Source organism: Pistacia vera, unplaced genomic scaffold (genome assembly GCF_008641045.1).
Source record: "Pistacia vera cultivar Batoury unplaced genomic scaffold, PisVer_v2 Contig225, whole genome shotgun sequence".
Taxonomy (NCBI): Eukaryota; Viridiplantae; Streptophyta; class Magnoliopsida; order Sapindales; family Anacardiaceae; genus Pistacia; species Pistacia vera.
The window spans coordinates 1619680-1643608 of NW_022196030.1; the positions used below are offsets into that span (position 1 = coordinate 1619680).

The following is a 23929-nucleotide window of genomic DNA, read 5'->3' on the forward strand; positions in this document are numbered from 1 at the left end:
CAAAATCACGCATCAATATTATAGGGGAAAAATCCAAGTGGCTGTCCTTGAAAAGTATTGAGCGAAAAGCTTTATAATGCCACAAAATTAAACCAGAATCGGAGCCAATCTTTATTTAAAAATTATTGTCAAATACTTGATTTGCCAGAGAGTACGTATACGATAATATATTATATTCATTAATTCTGAAACATCATAGCTTAGTGGGATACGGAAACCAGAAACCTGGAGAAAAGTTGCGAAACATGGAGACTCCATGATTGGTAACAAGCGCTTATTACTCATCCTACGCACAAGCATCTCTACCACCGACTCATGGTAGGTCTTGCATCTTTGTCTTCCAAGCAATTCAAGCCACTAACCGACGCTCCATCTTTTTGCGTTGTAATCACACCCAACAAGGGGTCTACAATTTCTTCAATCCAAGATTCCCAGCACTAGTCGCATTCATCTTCGCCCGCACCCATTTAACCAATCTTCCATCACCTGTCACCTCTCCATTGTCGAAGGTTGGCATACCTGTTGCACTCTTTCTGGTAACCATCTCCAAAACAACTATCCCATAGCTGTAAACATCAACTTTTGAGGTTATGGGAAGGTTATATACCCACTCAGGAGCCAGTAACCTCTGGTTCCTCTATTCTTGAGAAGCTTGAGTTGTTGAGCCCAGTCCTATTCAACAGCTTAGACAACCAAAATCCGCCACCTTCGGCTGGTAATCGGAGTCTAGCAGAATGTTCTGCGGCTTTATGTCACAGTGTAGGATCCACTCTAGGCATTCTTCATGCAAATATGACAAACCTTTCGCAGCGCCACTGCAATTTCGAACCGTTTCTCCCATTTAAGTGCGTTGGAGGAAAGATTTTCTGCTAAAGATCCATGCTTCATATACTCGTAAACCAAAAGCCTGTGCTTTCCCTCTGCACAATATCCCCACATCTCTATCAAATTCATGTGATTAAGCTTCCCTATAGTACTTACTTCTGCTAGAAATCAGCTTCTCTTGGTTAGCTTCATTGAGTCGCTTGATTGCTGCGACTCGTCCATCACACAAGGTCCCTTTGTACACAGTACCCGCACCTCTTCAATCTCTTCACTGAAGTTCAGTTGGCCTTTTAATTTCAATGTAAGAAAATTTTCTAAATCCAGTTGCGCGATAAATATCCTTGAATGGGTGCATTCAAATCTCCATCACCTCCACGCAGGAAATACCACACACAATGATGCAGGTTATTTCCACTCCCGCACACCACAGGCGAACCAGATCAAAACCTCAATGATTCATTTTCTTTGGGCCTTTTGTACATTGTTTCAAGCTCAGTAAGACGTACCCTTGGACATGTCAAAATATTTTCTTGGATGTGTCATTGTTGATTTGAAATTCCAGCTTTAGGCGTTTGACGTACGTGACTCCTTCAAAATTCTGCGAACGGTGCCCATAACCATGAGAAATTTGGGATAACAGTTGTACACACCTTTCAAACTTGAGCGTGAAGGCCTTGCAGTCACACGATTGCAAGCATTCGTCTTACAATCTTCATAAGTGGAATTGGAATGAATCGAATATCATAGCCAAAAAATCAACATGTGAGAGACGGAGGAAACCGACCTCCGTATGGTTGCAATAGATCTGCGATTCAGGTTGGCAACCATGAGACCAGTCTGTGGGGTTTTAATTTGAATCCAGGTAAGCAAGAGCATATCCGACCAGATTCAGGAGAATAACTGCAGAGACTGTGGGTCCACAGATGCCATGGTCATGCATGGTGGAAATGGCTTGCCAAGAAACACTCCAAGTCCCAGTGGCCTCTTTTAGGGTGTACATTCGAACATTTCCATCAAAATCAAGTTTCAGTTCTTGGGGTCCCATGCAGAATCAGCTGCCTTGAAAAAAATCATCTGATGATTCGAAGCAGCCTAGATTGTTGAATATTGCTATCGACTGTGTGGATGTTGTCCTGCCTGCTTCCCGGGTTGTCCGCCATGGATCTGGCCAATACACACTGGATATCTCAGGACCATTATAAAGAAGACGGAGAACATTGTCATTGTCAAAATACAACTGTTAAAAGCCCGAAGAAAAGTTTCCTTCGCTTCTTGAAGAGACAAGTTGTGTGTCTTGGTGAGTGGGGGCTCAGGAAGAAGAGTATCTGTTGGTGAATCAAAGCTCTGCCAGAGGGTAACAGTCTCCGAATTCCGGGCACAAGATTGCCGGTGTCTAAAAGCACAAGATTAACCGGAGAAGTTGAATTGGTTTGGAGTTCCAAATGGGGATTTCACCTGCATCAGTTAAGAAAAGATCCCCGTTTCTCAAAAGCGAAAGCTTTGAGCCTTTTCATTAACTGGTTTATCGCGGTTAGCCATCCAAGCCGCAACGGGAGGGAGGAATTGATGAACCATACGGCAAAGCAGAAAGCATGTTCGCCAACCTTGAAAAACCCCGCAGAGGTAACACCATTTGCTGAAATCAAATAGTCGTTTGAATTGTCCACAGATAATGATGAGCCTTCTTCAAGAACTTGAAATGTTGCAGAGAATTTAGAGGAGTTTGCAGGAGAAACAGAAGAAAAGAAAAATTGAGAATCCATGCGTGGGATGGGGTGCCTGCCTGTTCATGGGATGCTTATAATAATCTCCATAGCTCGAATGGAAAGCTAGAAAGTCTAAATTCGGTCTTTGAAGTCACGGGAAGTGTAAGTTAAGGATCAAGCATGGAAAAAATTAAATGAGAATGATCCATTTCAACTTTACCGTCAATTCCAAAGTTGTAGTCCGTTCCATACTTCCATTAATTGAAGGTATGAAAAGCCGGCTAGGCTATGAAAGCAGGTTCGGCAAGAAGTGCTGCATGGTTGCTCGAAACAAATATTCTATATTTTCTAAGGTTTATTTGTCAATCAAGTCAATCGAGACATGATTATTCTATGGTATTGATGATGGACAAATTTTCTACACGTAGGAGGAGACTGATATGAAGTCATGATACTTTAATGGTAAATTAAAAGTTAACAATAATTTATTAAGCTTGTTTAAAAACCTAGTACACTATAATAATTTATAATTGGGAATTAGTTAAGAGCAGAGAAAATATGCGTTTAATAAGTCTATGTTAGATATTTATTAATTTTCAGAATCGGTTAAAAAATACCCAAGTTTAAATTAATTACTTTGATAAAATTAATTATATCTTCTTGGTCAAAAGAAGTAGAGATGGCAGTGGCCCGACATTTTTCGAGTACCCGGCCCGGCCCGGCCTGAAAGGGGCTGGCTTTACCCGAGGTTGTGGGCTTGGGCTTGGGCCTGGGCTTGATTTTAAGGCCGACCTCGGGTACGGGCCGAACATGGGTATATCTTTTGCCCGACCCGAAAATTTAGTATTAATTTTATAATTTACCCTTATACTATATATTTAATTATAATATTATCATATATATGTATCCATTTTTCCCAAACCCTAACCTCAATTTTCATCCCATATTGAAGGTTTAACATGTTAAAATACCTTTAAATGAGTTAGATGAGTTTGGTTCAACTTATTAAAGTGGATTTCACCATAACATATTATGCACAGCTGAAAAGTTAGCATAATAAATATTATGGAGTTTTAATTGCTCATATTGCTTAAATTATTTGCGGAAATAGCTTCAATTAATATAAAACCATTTCTAAAATTAAAAATATAAAAAAAAAATTGAAATTTATTAATATTAAAAATAAACATTATTAAAAAAGGTGGGCTGGGACGGGCCTGGTTATAAAAAACATGTCGGGCCGGGCTTGGGCTTTGTCTATCATATCTGTAACAGGCTCGGGTCGGGCTTGGCCTGGGCCAAGGGATACCCGGTCCTGGCCCGGCCATTGCCATCACTGAAAAGAAGTTAATGTTTGTATAATTAATAATGTGGCGTTGGTGTGGCAAATAAAATCAGCTTGGTCCAAAATCTATGTAGAACCAAGTTGTCCGCATTAGCACTTGCCATTTGATTATTAACTTGTATGTTTGTGCTCGCAAGTGGAAGATAATTCTTTCCGCGACTGAACACATGACGGGTCTACAGGGACATCATTTTCACACCAATGGTTTATGGCTTGAAGACCGCAAAATATAGTCCAATCAAAGGCCACCGAAATTTCTAATTTGACAGAATTGGACTGAATCGGTTGCTACATAAGCAGATCGAATTAATGGCTGAAACTTGGCCTTAATTTAAACGTAAGGAATAAGGATGCGTTCAATAATCATTAATCATAATTAAAGTTTAATTAGATAATTTGCTGTCGCCAGAAATTAATTCGGATTGCTATAAGAAGACTATCCCTCATTAGCGTAATGTAACACAACAATTTATTCTGTCTCTGCAGTCCCACCTTGACATTCAGAATCTCAAATATATCAGAGCTAATCAATACTTCACCAGTCACCTCCCAGGTTGTTGAGTTGATGCAGTACTGAAAAACTAATGTTATCAAAAGCAAATTGGCCTTGATTCCTTTCTACAAAGTTGAAGTAGATGCTACTAAATTTTGTTGTGCAACGGAAACATAAACTCTAACGCTAGCTTATTGATATTATAATACAAGTAATAAAGTATAAATAAATTGCCAAAATTAAATACAAATAAAGAATACCAGGAATTAACGAGGTCGGTATTGAAACCTACGTCCTCGGGCGCTGCAAAAGAAAGCTCCACTATCTCCAAACAATATTACAAATATTTGGGCAATCACAACAACAAGGCCAACAAAATCTAATGGAAGAATGTTTTACAACTGGAGAAAATACCTCATTGAAATCTATTCCTTCCTTCGAGCGTAGCCTTTCGCCACAACCTTGCCTTGTATCGGATGTCTTTAAATTCAGAAATCCTTCTTTCTTTGCATATACCCATTTGCATCCAATTGCCTTCTATTCTTTGGTAATTGAACAACCTCCCAAGTTTCATTCTTATGGAGAGACTGCATCTCTTTTCATGGCTTTCCTCCACTTACCATTTTTGGAATGCTAAACTACTTCATTATAAGTGGAAGGAAACTTCACCATCTTAATTGGGAGTGCATAGGCCACCGTATCAGCAAAACGAGCAGGCTTGCGAATTTCTCGTCTTGGCCATTAACAGCAAGGATTCTTGTTGAGGTTCTTGGGAAGAATCCTCTTCTTCATCTCCAATGACTCCTCTATCATAGGAGTCTCATTTCCAGCTGGGCTAACTGATGTTGTTTCAAACTCCACCTGCTGCTGAGTATGCTCCATGTTGCGGAGTACTGAAAACCTTCATATGGCTTCTGTTTTCTTTCTAACATAGAAGACTCATCAAATGTCACATCCTACTAAACAGTATTTCTTCGAACTTGGACACCAAAGAGGTATCCTTTCACACTTAAGGTAATCCCCATAAATACTGCTTTCTTTGCTCTAGGATCTAACTTAGACTCTTTCACATGATAATAAGCGGTAGAAACAAAACATGTAAAGAGTCATAATCAGAAACAGGTTTTCCAGACCATACCTCAATCGGCGTCTTGCCTTCAATTGCAGTTGATGGTAGACGATTAATGAGATGACACGCATATATAACTGCCTCAGCCCAAAATCTTTGCCCAACCCAGAATTGGACAACATACATCAACTTTCTCCGGTATAGTTCGATTATGCGTTCTGCCACCCTATTCTGTGTGGTGTATTTCTTACTGTAAAGTGAGTAATATTCCTCATTTGGCAAACTTTCAAAAACGGATCACTACGATACTCCCCACCATTATCTATAGTAGCTGCTTGATCTTCTGCAGTCTGAGTCTCAATCATCTTTTTCCATTTAAGGAAAACACCAAGTCGTTATCTTTAGTTTTTATACATACACCCAAACTCTTCTGGAAAAATATCTACAAAAGTGACAAAATAGTGCATACCCCCAAAGATGTTGTTTTGGTAGGTCCCCACACATCAGAATGAACATAATCCAAAATTTTTAGTATTATGGATTGCGGTGCCGAATTTCACTCTGTCTGTTTTCCCAGAACACAATGCTCACAAAAATCCAGCTTACAGGTCTTTGCACCTTTCAATAAGCCTTGATTCACCAAACTAAGTAAGGCTTTTCACCTGCATGCCCCAAACGCATATGCACAGCTTGAGGTATTTCTGAATCTGCATCCTTCTGCACGACTGCAGCTATCTTCAATAACTGTACTACATTATAGAATACAAGTTGTTTTCCTCGTGCCTCATTACCACAAGAGCTCCTGAAGAAACTTTTAGAATTCCATCTCGCATTCACCGTGAAGCCTTTAGATTCCAAGGCTCCCAAAGAGATGAGATTCTTTTTCAACCGGTACATACCGAACATCTGTCAGAGTTCTAGTTGAGCCATCATGATTCTTCAACCGAATTGAACCTTCCCAGTTGTTTTACAAGCATCATCATTGCCCATATAAAAAACTCCACCATCAAGTTCTTCGAAATTAAAGAACCACTCCTTGAGGGACACATATGATAGGTACAACCTGAATCCATAATCCACTCATTTGATCCAAAGGTGGATGGTAGGCAACTAGACAGAAATCAGACTCATCCTTTCACGCTCAAAACGTATGCATCAGAAGTAGCTTTGCCCTTTCTTTTTGCAACTTCGGACAATCTTTTCAATACCCTTTCTCACGACAAAAGGCACATTGATCCCTATTGAGTTTCTAGAACGAGATCTTCCTCTTCTCTCCTTCTTACGACTCTGATATTGACTCGCCCTCTGCAACAAGAGCTTCTGCTGATTTCTATTCTCTTCTGATCCTTCTTTCGAATTTCATGATGGACAGAGCAGAACAAACTTTTCAAAGGACATTTTTCTTTCCCATGAAGAAGTGTAATACTAATAGTCCAACCATCTGGAAGAGATCCAATTAAAACATAGCCTTATGCTCATCTTTGAATGTTTCATCCAAATTTAACAAATCAGCAATTAATCTGTTAAATCTATCAATATGGCTACTGATATTAGTACCTGGTCTCAACTGAAGACGAAACAGTCTTTTCATCAAATAGAGCCGATTTCATTACTTCTTCATGTATTGTTTTCCAGCGCCTTCCATAACTTATTGGCAGAAGTTCTTTCATGAATGGATATTTTTGCTCTCTACAAAGACATGAGCGAATATCACACAGCTTTACATTCAACCTCACAGTCTTTCTCATAGACATCTTCTGGTTTTTCCTCCTCCAGAACGATATCTAGATCCTGCTGATAAAAGCTATCCATTACTCACTTGCCACAAGCCAAAATTATTTTGGCCATCAAATTTTTCAACATCAATTTTTGCATTTGAAACTGTAATCATCTTTACTTGTGCGGATGGTGGTGCCGCGGACGGTGATGCCTCGGACGATGATCCTCGGACAATGATGCCATTTATGCCTTACTCAATTAGCTTGGTAAACAAAGTTCCCAATAACCAGCTCCACAAATTATTATATTCAATAGCTAACCAACAAATCAACAATAGCCCTAGGTAGTAGTAAGTGTGAAATGAAAATACGCACCAGGAAAATTCCCAAAACAAGGAGGGGTCCAAATGGTCCCACTTAAAATCCAGTCTCCTTAGACTTTTATCGTCTTTTTGATAGATTTTCCTAGACATGCATATAACCATAAAAATAGTACTCACTGTCCTAAACCTAGGCTCTGTACCAATTGTTATGCAACGGAACATAAACCTAACGCTAGGATTGAATATAATAATACAAGTAATAAAGCATAAATAAATTGCCAAATTAAATGCAAAAATAAAGAATACCAGGGACCTACGTCCTCGGGCGCTGCAAAAGAAGCTCCACTATCTCCAAACAATGTTACAAAATTGGGCAATACAACAAATACCCAAAACAAAACGGAGATACAACAAAACTTGCAAAGTAAAGGGTCCTTAAAGAAAGAACCCTAAACAAAAGAAGTATAATGGAATTACAACTTGGGATGCTTAATAACAATGATATGGGTCCTTATATATAGGCCCCAAAAGTTTCCCACTTTTCAATCCTAATCAATGTGGGACAAACAATCTTTTCTTAGCCTATTACATATAAGTCCCTAAACCTTTCTCCATTATCATTTCTACCCCATGTGATTTTGCTAAAAGCCATTTTTCAACAATTTGAAGAGAATTTTTAAGGCGTGTAGTGCAGGGATTTTTTTATCTTTAATACGGTCACTTTCTCGGGCACCCTCATATACATTCTCTTACATTTGGGTTGTATTATAGTTGTCTATAATATGACGTGCCGCCAATGGCATTGTATTGTCATACCAGATTAGAAAATTTTATATTGACGCATATTGACCTAACTAATATCGTAAATCTCTGTAGATATATATAGTAAATATAATTAATCTGGTGCTCTTATACGTAGCCATTGAATTCTACCATTCATATTGACTGAAAGTGAATGAATTAATAAACATACTTGGGACAAATTTTGGGCGTCTGTTTTTGTGCGAATTGGGAAGAGAAATGCATAATTATCTCAGTTTCAGGCATTCCACGTTAAAAGGAGGATAATATAAGGAACTGAAAATTTGTCACTTAAGACCTGCCCATATGAACCGCCAGCGGCCAGCCCAATAAAGAACATTGGGTGCGTTTGGTGTAGTATTTTGAATAAGATTTTGAGGATAGTATTGGATTGTTGGATAGGGGAGTATTACGAGGTAAATTTGAAAAATTTCTGAAAAAGCCCTTAGGTTTACTAATTTAATTAAAGACCCTACTATATAAAATGACAAAAACACCCCCACCACCTGCAATGCCAGATTCTGGCGGCCACCGCCGGAATCTGGCCGGAAAATTTCGTTACGGCACAGACCGATCGGATCTGTGCCGTAACGCATCATTATGGCCTTTTCCGGCCAAATCCACCACGGATCTGGCCGGAAAAGGCCAGATCTAAGGGCCTGTTATGGCCGTCGACGGCCAGAAAGGCCAAAATGACTGCCAAAGATTTGGCCGTCGTTTCTTGGCCGTCGTTGATGGTCAATGACGGCCATTTCTTTGGCCGTCGCTGACGGCCAGATCGGTGTAATTCTGGCCATTTATGGTCGGAATTTAGGCCGTTGTACAGATTCCGGCTATCACCGACGGTGGTTGCCGGAATCTGACAAGTTGGGTTGATGGGAGGGTTTTTGTTAATTTTTAAAAAAAAAAATTCAGGGGGCATTTAGTGAAATTAATAACCTTATGGGGTCTAAAAGTAATTAAAAAATATAGTAATATTTCTGGAATAGTGTGCCAAACATTATTTGGAGAATAGGATTGGGAATATGGATAAAAATAGGGAGCCAAACGCACCCATTAATATTTTAGAGGCTCATTGTATGTGCTGGGGTAATGATAGAAGCAAGGAAAAATTGAATGCTTGTACTTTCTTTATGATTTAAACAAAGCACGGCATGCATGTTTATACATTAGTCTGCGCCTTCAAATAAAATCTACCAAACACGTTTAATTTAATGATCAACCGAATTTCTTTGAATAGTTAAGAAGCATCTCCTAAGTTTGTGTAAAGTATGCTCTTTCAGAATCTAACTTTGCATAATCCCTTCAGGGTCGGGTACTTGTACAAGCAAATAGTTTGTTCATGTGTTTTAATGCGAGAATGTTGTACTTCCATAATTATATTCTAAAAGAAGAAAACAATTTGTCTTGCTTGTTGGACAACGAGGTGAACATTAACATACCAAATTGTTAAATTGGAGCATCAAACCCCTGCAGACAACAATGAAAAATAGGAGCTCAATACAACAATCTTCTTAAACCAGAAACGGAGTTAGCAAAGAAAACGAATTAAGGAGATGGACAGACGAAGACTTTGTGTTTCGTATACCAATTTGCATTAAGCCTTCACACAAATATTAAACACATTTACTAACACCTATACTTAATCTTGTGATAATGAAGCTACTTTGTCAAGAGCTTATAACCATGTATATAATGGAAAGTCAAGACACATTGCACTTAGATATAGTTATGTAAGAGATTTAATCTCAAATGGAGTAATCACAATTAACTATGTCAAATCAAGTCTGAATCTAGTCGATCCTTTAACAGAGGGATTAGCAAGAGACTTGATAAATAAAACATCAAAGGGGATGGGTCTCAAGCCTATTGAATATAATCACCAATAATGGAAACTCAACTTAACGCTTGATACAACGTCAAATCTTGAGTTCAATGAGTCAAAGTACATTATTAGAGTGGTTAGAAGTACTATAAATTTTTTCTAACATCCCAAAGCAAAAAATAGAACTTGGTTCCTATAGTCTTAAAATGAAGGTTGAGTATTTACTCTCAATAGACCTATTGATGATTTTTCATCAAAGTGCTAAAATAGCAGGGGGCATATTTGCTAGAGTCTACCTATATGAGAGTGAAGTGATGCCACTTCTAGGAGCTTAAAGGCTTGGCTCTAAAATCTCTCACGAATGATAAGAACACATGGCCTTTTACGTGTCAACCACGATTGAGATGTTTTGGTATCAAAGTCATATGTGTGAACATTTATATAACTTGTCAAAAAGAATGTATGGTTCAAAGCTTGTCTACCATATTATTCAAATTTGTTGTAATAAACTTTCACTATGTAATGGTTCAAATTGCAAAATACCATTATTTATGCATATTACTTATAGAATTGTTGTTGGATCCAGTATCTATTATCAAATTAGAAAAAATGGCGGGGGACTGTGAGACATTTTTCCTAATTGGATATGTCTATTGTTAAAAGGTCATGTATTTTCAAAAGATCATGTACCTTCAAAATGTTGTGTCCATATCTTAAAGGGTTTTCCAAAAGGTACATTCTCTTTAAAAAGTACCAACAATCCTATATAAGAAGTAAAATTTTCTGTAAAAGTACACAACAAATTATTCTAGTATAACCAAAACTCTCTCAAGTCTGCTTCTGTTTTGTGCATAACACAAGTAGGTTCTTCATTGTATTCTAATGAAATTCATTGATCTTATTTGCACTATAAAGGAGTGAAATTTCCTTTAGGAAAGTGGCATTGATACACGCCTTGAAGTTGGTAGTCACTATCCTGGTTCTAACAAGTTTTTTTGAAGTGTTATAGTTTGATGATCAATTAATTGACTAGTGTGTTTCTCTCTAATCGATCTTCCTAACACCCATACGCTTCACCACAACATTCCTGATAGCTTCCGTCTATATACACAGCCCATTGTGTTCAATTCCAGACATTTAATTACACTACAACAATATACACATATAGCTACAAAATTTAGCTTCAAAAAGAAAAACTATAGCAAATATATATTTGTAGTTACAAAAGTCAATTTTTATAGCTGATTGAAACTATTTTAGTGATAAGACTTCCTACTTCAAAGCTAATATTCATCTCTTGCTTTAACTTATTTAAAATCATAGCAATAACTTTCATTTAGCTATAATATATTAGCTATGGTAAAACATTATAGCTACTTAATGTATTTAGCTATAAACATTTTGTTTACATGACATATAGGATCATTATTAGCTACGAGTTTACCCAGGGGCAGATCCAGCCACTTTTTGGCCCTCAATTTTTTTTTTTAAATATTAATATGTATAATTTATATATTTTGGCCCACCCTAATAAAAATATTAATGGGCAAAAGTATTAATGAATTATTCATTAATACTTTTGCCCACCCAAGCAAAAATTTATGGATCTACTGCTAAGTTTACCTATATAGTTATTATTTGTGCATTAGCTACAAAATATTAAAATTTGTAGCTAATTAAAGTATTTAGCTATACAAATTTTATTTTCATAGTAATAACAGTTTTATAGTATCATTATTAGCTACTAGTTTAAATATATAGCTATTATGTATGTATTAGCTATAAATTATTTGAATTTGTAGCTAATAAAGAATGTGAAACTTAATCTGATACAATCTTTATAATATGTAGCTATAGAATATAGATATTCTAATTTATTTTGTAAGTAATTATATTTTTATTACTTATGAATTAAATAATTATAGTCAAACATAGTGTTAATCATAGCACTAAGGTTAAAAATAAATTGAAGCTTTCAACCAATAGCTAATTTAAAAAAAAAAAAAAAAAAAACTCTTCAACGAGCTAATAATTTGGAGTTAATAATATAGTATTAAATACCATACTTAATCGGTTGTTATTTAATTCTTAATTGTTTTTAATAATGTTCAAAAGTGTAAAACTCTTTCTAGTTTTCATGTCATGCTTCATTTCATATTATGGTTAATTTTATTTAAACCTAAAAGATCGATGAGAAAACTATAAAATACCACTGAAATATTATTACAAGTTCTTGTTTTAACCACTAATATTGAAAGAAGTGATTATTCTTATATTATTAGCAATGAAATTATATGTCAGTTTGACAATTCTTGTTTGGTAATCATGATCATCAATACATAAAAATAATAATATGGCAAACCAAGTGAATGCAAATGGTCCAATCCACAGTCTCAAGTTCAATTCCTTGTTGGGCATAAAAGTAGCACATTTTTTCATAATTTATCTAGGGAGTCGCAACGATGGGTTATTGTAGGATACCTCATCCTAAAGAATAGTCGACGTATGCATAAATTGGCATAGACACCTTAGTTATAAAAAAATAATAATAATAATAATAAGTTCAACAAATAAATGCTTTTATTTGTAGTAATTTTTTACGCATTTAGCTAGCACTAACTAATTTATGATGCCAATTAATAGGAATAAATTCGAAATTTTAGTATATTCACTATTTTCTAATAATTAATAATAACCATCTTTGTGCATATTCATATTAACATTACTTTAATTCAATATTGACATAATTCTTAGTATTTCATTCAATTATTTTATTTACTAGCTTATATTCATTCTAATATATATATATATTAAATTTATGTGTCTAAAACTATAAATAAATTTAGTTTTTTTTCTTCATTTGACATGATTTATGAAATGAAAAGTATTTTACATTTTAAATTAAATATTTTTAAAATCTATAAATGTGTTATATGGAATTTATTACAATTGTTTTCGCAAAAATAGAAAAATAAATTATATTTCTCTTTAATTTCCTTGATTGAAGCCTTTCCCTCATCCTTAAACCTCTGCCACTTCTTTGCTCCTCTTTCTCAAACTCTCACCCTTAAACCCTAAATTTAGCCAAGCCCAAGCATGCCAACTTTTAATCTCTTTTCTTAGCAAGCAAAACCCTACACCCTTCTCCTTCTTTCTCCCTCTCACAACCCACATGTTAACTATTTCAAGCATGAAGTCTCTTATAGCCCCACGATTCACACACACACCCTTGTCTCTTTACCTCACAAAGGCCTCACCTTTCGCCTCAAAATCCTATTTTTGTAACCCTTTAACTCTTCAAACCCGAAGATTTATCTACACTAAACCCAAACCCCCAATGGCTTCGCCTAAATTCCCGATTTTTTCTGTTCAAAATCGAATCTTGCAAACCAAGGCCTCTAATTCTTCATCATCAGGTGAAATTCACGTGATTGTGGGACCACGCTTCTTCGAAGGATCCAAGTGGAGAACGAGAAGGGTAGGTATTTTATGAACTGGGTTTGCTTTTAATTTAGGTTTTTGTTTTGTTTGATCATCGTATGATTTTATGTGGTATGGGGTTTGGCTTGAGTTTAGTTTAATCATCTATGTTTGGTTGAAAAAGGAGAGTTGCGGAATTAGTTTGAAATTTATGTTTCGGTGTTGTTATTGTGTTTATGAGTCGATAGTACAATAGAAAAGGCAACAGTTTTTCACATGAAAGGTCAAATTTTTGTAATTGTTGAATTTAATTTGATGGAATAGAATGTAAAACTGTTTTTGTTCCATGGTGTGGTGGGATTATCACGAGTGAGGTATTCCCAGCTTTCAGGTTGGCCCGGGTAAGAATTTCCGCCATTTGGATAAAACATTAATAAGCTTTTTTTAATCTTCCTATGAAATTATTTTTATTCTAGATTTTTTATGGGAAACATAAGTGTTGTATTTTTTAATTATCTTTAATGAATTCCCTGCAGTTCGTGTATACCCAGATTAGCGCAGTTTGGTTCAGAGTGCCCTCTATGTAAATCTGAATGTCGCAAAGCAGGTACTGTTGTTTATTTGTGATCTTAATCAAATCCTTGGATACGATTGAAATACAATTCAAAAAGAAAATAAGCACTAGTAATTGTAATGTTGTAATATGTTTGGCAGGTTTAAGGCCTTCGCATTTTGTGGAAAATATAGTGACAAACTTTAAAGGATTAGATGCTTTTTCTGGGGCCAATATGAATCATTCTCTTTCTTCTGGTAGGTTTAATTTTTATATCATTGTTAGATGCATTGTTTAATTTTTTTTCCTGCTGTATTTTATGTTATTCAGTTCTGCAAATCAAATATTGCAGTTGTTGGGAGGGTTTTGGACCAATGCCGGTCTCAAGAGTATAATTCAACTGAACAATCTGTGTCAGCAAATATGCTAGGTCAAGTTATATATAATCATTATGTTTGAGGTAGCAAAAGTAAAGGATTTGTGATGCTTGGTAAGGGACCAGTTGTATGTAATAATGGTCAAGGTCCTGTATCATCACAGCCAAGTACCCAGATACAGAGTGAAGGCATTCAAGAATGTGGAGCTGGCAAAATTGATATGAATCGTGTGGAACAGACATTGCTTGGCTGTCTTCCTTCATTTGATAATATTAAGGGCTCAGACAAAGTGGTAACCAGAGAAGTGAGCATGTGAGTATCTGATGATTGTTGCCTTCCTATTGATGCCTTTTTGGTTGACCAGGGTTGTGATCATCTGCATTAATTGTATGGATTTTCTTTTCTCATTGTGTGGCTTGCACTTGTACAGGGTTAAATATTGTTGGCTTTTTCGTTGCTTAGCTTGGTATACTTCTGTTATCATGGACTAATCAGAACATTAATGTTAGATTTTGTAGTTGAGTAGCATACTGCCTTTTGCCTCTAGGATAAATCGTAAGTTATTTTGAAAACTGCATATATTACTATAAAAATTTTTTTTTTTTTTTTTTTACATTAATCATAAAGTGATACAGTGATTAAATTAGTCTATCTGATTAATATTATTATTTTTTTCAAATTTGATATTGCAGGTTGCTGGAAATTCTTAAATGGTTAGGAAAGGTTATTATGACATTGAAGCATTCATATTTTGTAAAAAAATTAGTTGGTAACATTTTAAATTATGAAAGATTTTATGAGGAAACAATTATTTAGTAGAAAATGACTTTATCAATGTTTTATTTTTTATATTAGAATTTTTCTTATGACATCATATTATCTATTTAATATAAAAATATTGCTATAAATTTTTAATTGACATTAAATTTGTTAATTATCGCAATATTTGTTGCAATTGATTTTAATCAAAACAATAAATTCTAAATTCTTGATATAAATTATTTGTTCCATTGCAAATAATTAGGCATGGCAATGTTCCCCAGGATTTCGGGGACCCGTCCCGCCCTGCCCTATATGGGGGGGGGGAAGCCCCGGTTTTTTCGGAGATAGGGGCAGGGGTGGGGGGTGTTTTAATTCCCGTCTTCGGGGATGGGGCGGGGGTGGGTGATGCCTTTCTCTCGGCTCGCCCCGTATATAATATATAAAATTAAAAAAATGTATATATATATTTACTTTTGACTAGTATCCCTGTATTTCACCTAATTATATAATTATCCTATCTATATAAACCCATATTTTCCTAATTTCTCTCACTCTAAACAATTTAACAAGAATAAACCCTGACCCATATTTATGTATAATTAATTATGTTTAAACGATTAATTTAAGTGTTTGTCATGTGGACGAGAATTAACTATTGTGTTTGGTAATGCTCAAATTAATTTATGTTTATATAAAATTAACGGAGCGGGGACGGGTTTCCAACATTCTCCTTTGGGGCGGGAAAGGGGAATTCTTGTCATCCCCGTAATGGGGATTGGGTGGGGGTGGAGAATGATTTTGAGGGTGGGGATGGGGATGGGTACGGTGAATGAGATCCCTGTCCTGTCCCGTCCCGTCCCATTGCCATGCCTACAAATAATTATAATATTTAGCAACAAATTAAAAGTATTCATACAAAGTAATTTCAATTTATAGCTATTAACACACTATATTCATAATAAATAATTATAATATTTGGCTGCAAGTAAAAAATATTCATAAAAAGTAATTTCAATATTTAGCTATTAACACCTTATATTTATAGCAATATCTTTTGATATATAGATACGATTTCTATATATCTATAGCAAATAATTTAATATTTAACTACGAATACACTATATATGTGGCAAATGATTTTTTTTTTTTTTTTTTTTAGTTACGAATTTAAAAATGTTAATATACTTGCCATGGATATTATTCTTGTAGCAAGAATTTTCAAGTTTTAGTTATAAATTTATAGTTGTATAGCTAAAATGCAAACATAGCTATATTGACTATTCTCCATGGCTATGAAGGCAAAGCTTTTACTACAAGCTTATTATTGTTATGGCAAAAATATTTAAGTTTTTAGTTATATATTAATCTCATCCATGGCAAAAAATATAAACTGTTAGTTACATAGGCAAAAAGTTATATGGCTAACTTTTAGCTACGCCACTTCTAGCTACGAGCCTACGATAAGCTACAAAACATTGCATTTATAGCCAAACCATTTAACTATGCAAATTTATACTTTTAGCTACAATGAACGTCATGACTTGAAATGCATAATGTTGAGAATACTCTTCACTTCTTTTCTCATCATCTCTTTTGAGTTCCTTGGAGACTCTTGAAATTAGATTTCTTTAAGCTGTTCTGCCTATATGCAGTTGCAAGGGGCAAGAAACGAAAGAATGACTATCTTGATAAGGTCTGCTATGGTTTACATCTGCCTAATTGACTTTCATTATGCTGATGCATGCATACCTAATTTCTACGGATCCGTTCAACTGAAAATTCATTCAGTTGACGGAAGTTAATTTAATTTTCGTTCCAGTCAGCTTAATGTTGTCCATCAATCGCTTTTGTATCTACTTCCTAAGTCCATGGCTTTTCAATTGGTAGGAAAAGGGCCACATACCAATGGAAAATTTTGTGAACCTCCAAATTCCGCCAACTCTACAGAAGCAACTAGTTGATGATTGTGGATTAATTACACATCTGGGCAAGGTAGTTATATTCTTTTCCTGTCATAATACGTTGTTATATGTGATAATAGAAGATGTGCATTCTAGACTAAAGGTTCTATAGTACTTGGATAGATTTTCTTGTTCTTTTGAGCCTTTTGCTGTTTCTCCTTCATGTATGTCTACTCTTCATTTTTTTTACTTATTTTTTTAATTTGTAATTTTTGGTATGACAACTAATTTGCTTTAATTTTTTGAACCCATGGCATATAAAGCCTACTGATTTCTTAAACTGTTCTTATATTTTCTGGGCATTTAATTACACTGAGTATAGTGCAATGGTAGGAATGCATTGGTGCATTTTCTGGCGAGATTTATTCCCCTTTGGATTTGATGTAAGTTACTGTTGTTGGATGGTCTACCAGCTGCTGCTACCAAAGATAAATGACTTAATTTAACTACCATTTCGATTATTAGATGGCATTGGTTAATTATGTTGTCAATATATGTGTACATAGTAATGTCATTCATTTGCTGCCTTCACCTGTTAAAATAGACTTGAGCAACTAAGTTGAACTAGTTTTGTTTTTTTTTTTTTTTTTTTTTAATAATTATACGGTATACCTGTATCTAACATTCATCATTATCTTTCAGTGTCATGCATAACATGGTAGGTATTTGATTATATGACCTTTCTTGCAGCTTGTTAAACTTCCATGCACCCTGACTGTGGATGACAATTTGGAGGAATATCGTCATTATAGGTTGGAGAAGGATGGGTTGTAAGTTCAATATCTGACTATTTGTGTCCTTTCGATCTCCTTAATTGTTATGGTTAAGGCTTAGCTGGTTTTGCAGAGCAGTTTTCTTTCTAATCAGCAATTCCGATACATAAGTGAAAATTAAACCTTTCCTCTGTATAGGATAGCTGATTCAACTAGGGAAATGATAAAAGGATTACGTTCTTTCTTTGACAAAGCTTTGCCAATAATGCTTCTGTACAAAAGTGAGCGCCAACAATATGAAGACACCATGGCAGTTATGGTTGCTCCCTCAACTATATATGGTGCTGAGCATCTATTACGCCTCTTTGGTAAGCTTGTCCTTGATAGATAAAGTCAATGTGTTGAGAAACATATACCACTTCATGTGTTCACTTATATAAAGCAATGATAGTGTTGTTGTTATTTCATTTTTTAACTCGTCAAAGAATTTTTGACTTAAAGATCTACATTTTAGTTTTTGGTCTTCATGTACTTCTTTTTGGGATAGATGATTTATTGCGTCTTTGTCATATAAAAGTTCTAACGATCTTAATTAGCTTTTGTTAGTTTACTGTAATCTGTCATTTGTAGTTAAATTGCCAGAGTTATTGGTCCATGCAAAAATTGAAGAGGAAACATCGACAAAGTTGCAGCAAATGTTACTGGACTTCCTCGAGTATGAGCTCTTTATCATTTTATGATTAAATTTTAAATCTTGGCAGAAGCTGTGTTTTTATTCACTGCATTGGTTGTTTTTAAATCCTTTCTTTTTTTGTTTCTAGGCAATTATAATTTTATCTTTGAACTAGAGTCAGTTTCTGATGACAAGATATACTCTATATTATGTATATGATGTATAACTACTGGATGGTGGCTATTGCTGAAAGAGTTGGATTGCTTATATTCACTTTGAACTTTAGGATGGTCTTCAATGCGTGTGGATATCTGTAAAAACTTTTGCATCACTGGAGTAATAATGAATTTGGAAGCTGGTGACTGTACCTTATGTGGCTGGGTTGGTGCAGAAAAGTTAGTTCAACTAAGCTTTACAAATTTTACAAACATCCTACTGGTGTCATGTTTTGTAAATCAAAAATGTTGCACTTCTTTGAGAAAAACTTTAGCAATTCTTGGAGTGAAAAATATAGACTTCTACTACATCTCTGGGAGGAATTTTTTGGAAAATAGTTTGGATTTATTTGTAATCATCAATAATTTTCTCTTTTCCTTTTCCCAGAAGATTACTATTTGTCATTTTCTCATGCTGGTGGACAGGTCAGTTATTTTTTCAGAGTTCCTTGTTCCTTTCAACTTACCACATTGCGGAAGATGTTGAAACGAGTACCAACGGAAAGGAAGATGACTAAGCTTAGGTAACATGTGGAAGTAACTGTTGTTGGTAGATATTTTCTTGCCTTTTGTATCTCCTTTATTATTTTTGGCTAGAAAGCTTAGAAACTTGATAACTTCTGTTGCATGTCTTCAGAAACAAGTTGATAAGCTTAAGCATGATTATATCTTTCTGCTCAATGGTATGTATATAAGTAATATCATAGGAGGAAAATCCAAGTAGCTGTCCTTGAAAAGTTTATTGAGCGAAAAGCTTTATAATGCCACACAATTAAACCCAGAATCGGAACCAATCTTTATTTAAAAATTTTATTGTACAAATACCTTTGATTTGCCACAGGGTACGTATACGATAATATATATTCATTAATTCTGAAACATCATAAGCTTGGTGGGATACGGAAACCAGAAACCTTGGAGAAAAGTTGCGATAATATTGGGGACTTCATAATTGGGTAACAAACAGCTTATTACTCATCCTCACTACGCACAAGCATCTCCACCACCTGACTCATGGTAGGTCTTGCATCTTTGTCTTCTTCCAAACAATTCAAAGCCACTCTAACCAGACGCTCCATCTTTTTTGTGTTGTAATCACACCCCAACAAGGGGTCTACAATTTCTTCAATCCAAGATTCTCCAGCACTAGTCGAATTCATCTTCTCCCTCACCCATTTAACCAATCTTCCATCACCTGTCACCTCTCCATTGTCAAAGGTTGGCATACCTGTTGCACTCTTTCTGGTTACTATCTCCAAAACAACTATCCCATAGCTGTAAACATCAACTTTTGAGGTTATGGTAAGGTTATATACCCACTCAGGAGCCATGTAACCTCTGGTTCCTCTTATTCTTGAAAAGCTTGAGTTGTTGAGCCCAGTCCTATTCAACAGCTTAGACAAACCAAAATCTGCCACCTTCGGTTGGTAATCGGAGTCTAGCAGAATGTTCTGCGGCTTTATGTCACAGTGTAGGATCCACTCTAGGCATTCTTCATGCAAATATGACAAACCTTTCGCAGCGCCCACTGCAATTTCGAACCGTTTCTCCCATTTAAGTGCGTTGGAGGAAAGATTTTCTGCTAAAGATCCATGCTTCATATACTCGTAAACCAAAAGCCTGTGCTTTCCCTCTGCACAATATCCCCACATCTCTATCAAATTCATGTGATTAAGCTTCCCTATGGTACTTACTTCTGCTAGAAATTCAGCTTCTCCTTGGTTTGCTTCATTGAGTCGCTTGATTGCTGCGACTCGTCCATCAGACAAGGTCCCTTTGTACACAGTACCTGCTGCACCTCTTCCAATCTCTTCACTGAAGTTCAGTGTGGCCTTTTTAAGCTCAATGTAAGAAAATTTTCTAAATCCAGTTGCAGCGATAATATATCCTTGAATGGTTGCATTCAAATCTCCATCACCTCCACGCAGGAAACACCACACCAAAAAGATGCAGGTTATTTCCACTCCCCCAACACCACAGGCGAACCAGATCAACAAACTCAATGATTCATTTTCTTTGGGTCTTTTGTACATTGTTTCAAGCTCAGTAAGACGTACCCTTGGGCATATCAAATACGTTTTCTTGGATGTGTCATTGTTTGATATTGAAATTCTAGCTTTAGCCCGTTTGACGTACGTGACTCCTTCAAAATTCTGCTAACGGTGTCCATTAACCAAGAGAAATTTGGGATAACAGTTGTACACACCGTTTCCAAACCGGAGCATGAAGCCCTTGCAGTCACACGATTGCAAGCATTCGTCTTTACAATCTTCAATTTGGAATATATCGAATATCATAGCCATAAAAATCAACATGTGAGAGAGGGAGGAAACCGACCTCCGTATGGTTGCAATAGATCTGCGATTCAGGTTGGCAACCATGAGACCAGTCTGTGGGGTTTTTAATTTTGAATCCAGGTAAGCAAGAGCATATCCGACCAGATTCAGGAGAATAACTGCAAAGACTGTTTGGTCCACAGATGCCATGGATCATGCATGGTTGAGAAATGGCTTGCCAAGAAACACTCCAAGTCCCAGTTGCCTCTTGTAGGGTGTACATTCGAACATTTCCATCAAAATCAAGTTTCAGGCTTCTTTGGGGTCCCATGCCAGAATCAGCTGCCTTGAAAGAAAGTTCATCTGATGATTCGAAGCTGCCTAGATTGTTGAATATTGCTATTCGACTGTTGTTGTATGTTGTCCTGCCTGCGTTCCAGGTTATCAGCTCTGGGTCTGGCCAATACACACTGGATATCTCAGGACCATTATAAAGAAGACGGAGAACATTGTCATTGTCAAAATACAACTTGTAAAAGCCCGAAGAAAAGTTTCCTTCGCTTCTTGAAGAGACAAGTTGTGTGTCTTTGGTGAGTGGTTGCTCAGGAAGAAGAGTATCTGTTGGTGAATCAAAGCTCTGCCAGAGGGTAACAGTCTCCGAATTCCGGAGCACAAGATTGCCAGTGTCTAAAAGCACAAGATTAACCGGAGAAGTTGAATTGGTTTTGGAGTTCCAAATGGGGATTCCACCTGCATCAGTTAAGAAAAGATCCCCGTTTCTCAAAAGTGAAAGCTTTGAGCCTTTTCCATTAACTGGTTTATCGCGGTTAGCCATCCAAGCCGCAACGGGACGCGAGGAATTGATGAACCATACGGCAAAGCAGAAAGCATTGTCGCCAACGTTGAAAAACCCCGCAGAGTAAACACCATTTTCTGAAACCAAATTGTCGTTTGAATTATCCACAGATAATGATGAACCTTCTTCAAGAACTTGAAATGTTGCAGATGAATTTAGAGGAGTTTGCAGGAGAAACAGAAGAAATAAGAAAATTGAGATATCCATACGTGGGATGGGGTGCCCTGCTTGTTCGGGATGCTTATTAATAATCTCCATAGCTCGAATGTGAAAGCTAGAAAGTCTAATATTCAGTCTTTGAAGTCACGGGAAGTTGTATGTCAATGGATCAAGCATGTAAAAAATTAAATGAAAATGATCCCATTTCTAACTTTACCATCAATTCCCAAATTGTGGTCCATTCCATTAATTGAAGAGTACTGCATCAACTCAAACTCCCATGTGGTTGAGTTGATGCAGTACTGAAAAACTTAATGTTATCAAAAGCAAATTGGCCTTGATTCCTTTCTTCAAAGTTGAAGTAGATGCTACTAAATTTGAAAAGAATTTTTAGGGCGTGCAGTGCAGGAATTTTTTATCTTTAATACGGTCACTTTCTTGGGCACCTTCATTTACGTTCTCTTACATTAGTTCTGTATTACAGTTATCTATAATATGACATACAGTCAATGGCATTACACTGTCATACTGGACCAGGGTATTTTATATTGACGCATATTAATCTAACCAATATCTTAAATTTCTGTAGATATATATAGTGAATATAATTAATCTGGTGCTTTTATACGTAGCCCTTGAATTCTACAGTTCATATTGACTGAAAGTGAATGAATTAATGAACATACTTTTGGACAAATTTTGGGTGTCTGTTTTTGTGCGAATTGGGAAGGGAAATGAGTAGTTTCGGGGATTCTATGTTAAAAGGATAATGTAAGGAACTGCAATTTTGTCACTTAAGACCTGCCCATATGAACCGCCAGCGGCCAGCCCAATAAAGAACATTAATATTTTAGAGGCTTACTGTATATGTTGGGGTAATAATAGAAGCAAGGAAAAATTGAATGCTTGTACTTTCTTTATGATTTAAACAAAGCATGGCATGCATGTTTATACATTAGTCTGCGCCTTCAAATAAAATCTACCAAACACGTTCAATTTAATGATCAACCGAATTTCTCTGAAATGTTAAGAAGCATCTCCAAAGTTTGTGTAAAGTATACTCTTTCAGAATCTATCTTTGTATGATACGGTAAAACCTCTCTATAGTATACTTTATATAAGAATAAACTATATATAATTATAAAAAATTATATTCTCAATTTAGGATAATTATAAATAAGAATAAACTCCACATTTTAATAAGTTGTAATTTTTCTAATTCTCGTCTTAAGAAAAATTGTCTCTACATAGTAATAATTATCTGTATATTGCAAAAAAATATATGGTATGTTACATTAAAGGTTTAAGATGAAATAAAATATTTATCTGAAGTTATTTGGGACAATAATTTATGTTTTAGAGTTGTTATTACATTTTTTAACTTGTAGGTACATTATCGCTAACATAAACATTTTCTTGTTAAAGCGAGCTTTTTTACATGAAACTTTTAGTATTGCTGTACTATCAACTTCATAATTATTTCCTTTCTCTTCTTGTTTAATTGTAAAAATGATTTCTTCTTTTGTTAATGCATGACTTGTTACTCATTTATATGATTAAGAAAAACATTAATATTCATTCGATTAGTATGGTAAAGTTGTCGAATCTGATTACTCGATTTTACAATGACTCTTTGATTATCCTCGTCCACTTTATTTGTAACTTGCAATTATTGGCTTCGTTTGGTTGGATTTTGGGAATACTATTTTTAGTATTCTCAAAAAAGTTAAACAATAAAATACCCAAAAACTTACAATATTATTCAACTTTATTCAACATTTTTTAAACCCCTTAAATTTGTTAATTCAATTAAATACCCCTAAATATTTTTAATGTTTTTGTTACGGCGACTCCGGCCA

The 23929-nt window shown here is 35.6% G+C and overlaps 1 protein-coding gene and 2 pseudogenes across 5 annotated transcripts; 1 reads left to right on the forward strand and 2 right to left on the reverse strand.

The window, feature by feature from the left end:
• Nucleotides 1-406: 406 nt before the first annotated feature.
• Nucleotides 407-7250, reverse strand: LOC116130786 (annotated as a pseudogene).
• Nucleotides 7251-13125: 5875 nt separating this feature from the next.
• On the forward strand, nt 13126-19548 carry LOC116130860 (protein MRG1-like). Of its 5 annotated transcripts, none has more exons than XM_031416551.1 (9): nt 13126-13583; nt 14062-14132; nt 14240-14335; nt 14431-14767; nt 17105-17209; nt 17869-17948; nt 18090-18259; nt 18522-18606; nt 19206-19547. In XM_031416551.1, exons 5-9 carry the CDS (start codon nt 17123-17125, stop codon nt 19264-19266), a joined length of 483 nt encoding a protein of 160 aa, XP_031272411.1. In that variant the 5' UTR covers nt 13126-13583; nt 14062-14132; nt 14240-14335; nt 14431-14767; nt 17105-17122; the 3' UTR covers nt 19267-19547. The 5 variants fall into 5 exon arrangements, 3 of the variants coding, with proteins under 3 accessions (XP_031272411.1, XP_031272412.1, XP_031272413.1); XM_031416552.1 differs by lacking the exon at nt 13126-13583 and adding an exon at nt 13596-13926; XM_031416553.1 differs by lacking the exons at nt 13126-13583; nt 14062-14132; nt 14240-14335; nt 14431-14767 and adding an exon at nt 16806-16910 and having other exon boundaries at nt 19206-19548.
• LOC116130859 lies at nt 19525-22205 on the reverse strand (annotated as a pseudogene).
• Nucleotides 22206-23929: the final 1724 nt, after the last annotated feature.

Coding starts and splice junctions, on each gene's coding strand:
- LOC116130860 (XM_031416551.1), top strand. CDS start 17,123: ATGGAAAATTTTGTGAACCTCCAAATTCCGCCAACTCTACAGAAGCAA. Junction 18,260..18,521: donor GCATCTATTACGCCTCTTTG/GTAAGCTTGTCC, acceptor TGTCATTTGTAG/TTAAATTGCCAGAGTTATTG. Junction 18,607..19,205: donor ATGTTACTGGACTTCCTCGA/GTATGAGCTCTT, acceptor GCTGGTGGACAG/GTCAGTTATTTTTTCAGAGT.